Source organism: Citrus clementina, unplaced genomic scaffold (assembly GCF_000493195.1).
Source record: "Citrus clementina cultivar Clemenules unplaced genomic scaffold, Citrus_clementina_v1.0 scaffold_7, whole genome shotgun sequence".
In the NCBI taxonomy this organism is placed as follows: domain Eukaryota; kingdom Viridiplantae; phylum Streptophyta; class Magnoliopsida; order Sapindales; family Rutaceae; genus Citrus; species Citrus x clementina.
The window spans coordinates 2,583,606-2,585,374 of record NW_006262075.1 but is presented as its reverse complement, the minus strand read 5'-3'; the positions used below and the strand labels follow the sequence as shown (position 1 = coordinate 2,585,374).

General features: G+C 36.1%; 1 protein-coding gene across 2 annotated transcripts; it reads left to right on the top strand.

Annotated features, from left to right (window-relative positions):
- The first annotated feature begins 457 nt into the window (after positions 1-457).
- LOC18036419 (CASP-like protein ARALYDRAFT_485429) lies at positions 458-1,547 on the top strand. Of its 2 annotated transcripts, none has more exons than XM_006425714.2 (3): positions 458-712; positions 878-1,010; positions 1,162-1,547. In XM_006425714.2, exons 1-3 carry the CDS (start codon positions 582-584, stop codon positions 1,354-1,356), a joined length of 459 nt encoding a protein of 152 aa, XP_006425777.1. In that variant the 5' UTR covers positions 458-581; the 3' UTR covers positions 1,357-1,547. The 2 variants fall into 2 exon arrangements, with proteins under 2 accessions (XP_006425777.1, XP_024036573.1); XM_024180805.1 differs by having other exon boundaries at positions 866-1,010.
- Positions 1,548-1,769: the final 222 nt, after the last annotated feature.

Sequence of the window (1,769 nt, the reverse complement as noted above, 5' to 3'; positions counted from 1 at the left end):
AGCAAGTGCAGTCAAACAAAAGTGGGAAAAACTGATGTAGTAATAACTAGTAAGTGGGCTGATGAAAAGACTTCCATAGAAACAATGAGATTCATCTCAAAGAAATAGTCTAAAGTGTCCTGTTATTGATGTAAGTTATGGTTCAATTAAACTCCAGCTTTCACTGGGTTTTGAAATTGACGTTTTCTTATTTCTAAACTTTTTGTTTGCTTGTAACTTTACTTAGATTCCTTTTCCGTTTGATATATATACATTCCTAATCGGGTAATTTTTATAATTTTCTAATCAATGTTTAAGTTAAGTTTTACCCCGTTTGATTGACCAATACCGTGCAGGATAAAAAATAAAGTCCAAGGAATGAAAGAAAGACTGTAGCCATTAACCAACACGTCTCTATTTTTCCATCACAAAATCAAACAGAATATAAAAAAGACTTTGAAATTGTATCACACTGGCAACAGTTTGCTTCTGTTACCCATTTTCTGCGGTCTAGCTGGTTCCCCAGCTACTCATGGCTTTTGTTCCCTTTTATTCATTTCTAATTGAATTCTGGGGATGAAGTGCCAAACAATATTGATTCAATGGACGAAGTGCCGGGAGCACTGGGGTCAAGCGCCAGCTTGGCTTTGCGTTTTGGTCAGACCATTTTCTCCTCCGCTTCAATCCTTTTTATGAGTTTTCATGTCGAATTCTACAGCTACACTTCTTTCTGGTAAATTCCCAGTGTCTTAATTTAATTTATGTCCTTTGATGCCTATTGCAAATTGGAAGAAGAGATTAGAGGTCAAGAAGTTGAAGTCAATATTAGTTGTTAAGAATTCAATTTATGAGAGACTTGATGTATGTATGTTGTTGTTTGATTAAGCAATTTTTGCAGTTATTTGGTGACGGTAATGGGTTTGGTGATTCCATGGAGTATGGCGTTAGGACTAGTAGATGGCTATGCTGTTTTCTTTAAGAATTTACCCCGTCGACCAAGAGTAATGTTATTTGTCATTGCGGGAGATTGGGTACGTTAGCTTCTTTTACATTTCATTTTAAAATTTTCATATATATAATTTTCTTCATTTGACGAAGAAATACAAATACATATATATGTACGTTTTTGTTTTGTTCAATTACAGGTTCTGGCATGTACGTTTTTGTTTTCTTCAATTACAGGTTCTGGCATTTCTTTCACTAGCTGCAGCCTGCTCAACAGCAAGTGTTACAGAACTCTTGATGCATGCCAGCCAGCCAAATTGCCCAGCTAAGTTATGCAATAGATATCAAATATCTGCTGCCACTGCTTTCTTGTCTTGGTTTATGCTATTTGCTTCGTCTCTCTTCAATCTCTGGTTGCTGGCTTCTTTGTGATTTCTCATTTCAGCCTAGCTAGCAATTAAAACCCAAGTTAAATGTAGAGTTTTTAGTCCATACACCCGACTAATTAATGACCAAGACCTAGTTAGTTACGTTGCAATAAAACCAAAGTTCAGTTTATACTGATATTGCTGTAAGTAATCTGGAAATAATACAGTGAAAACTTTCATGCGCATCTGTGTTTTGCCTTTGCTTTTCAAGAAATTTAAACAGATAGGAAAAAAGGGATTTGATGAGTATAGTAGTACAAATTGTCCCCAATGGAGCACCTCTTCCGGACTCTCCGGCTCTACTATTGTTGTGACTTGACTTAGGGTGCGTTGCTGTCCCCTATATTCTTATTGATTTCTATAAGAAAACAAAGCACAACTGCTCCAAACGCACCTTTAACTCTGCAATACTTATTA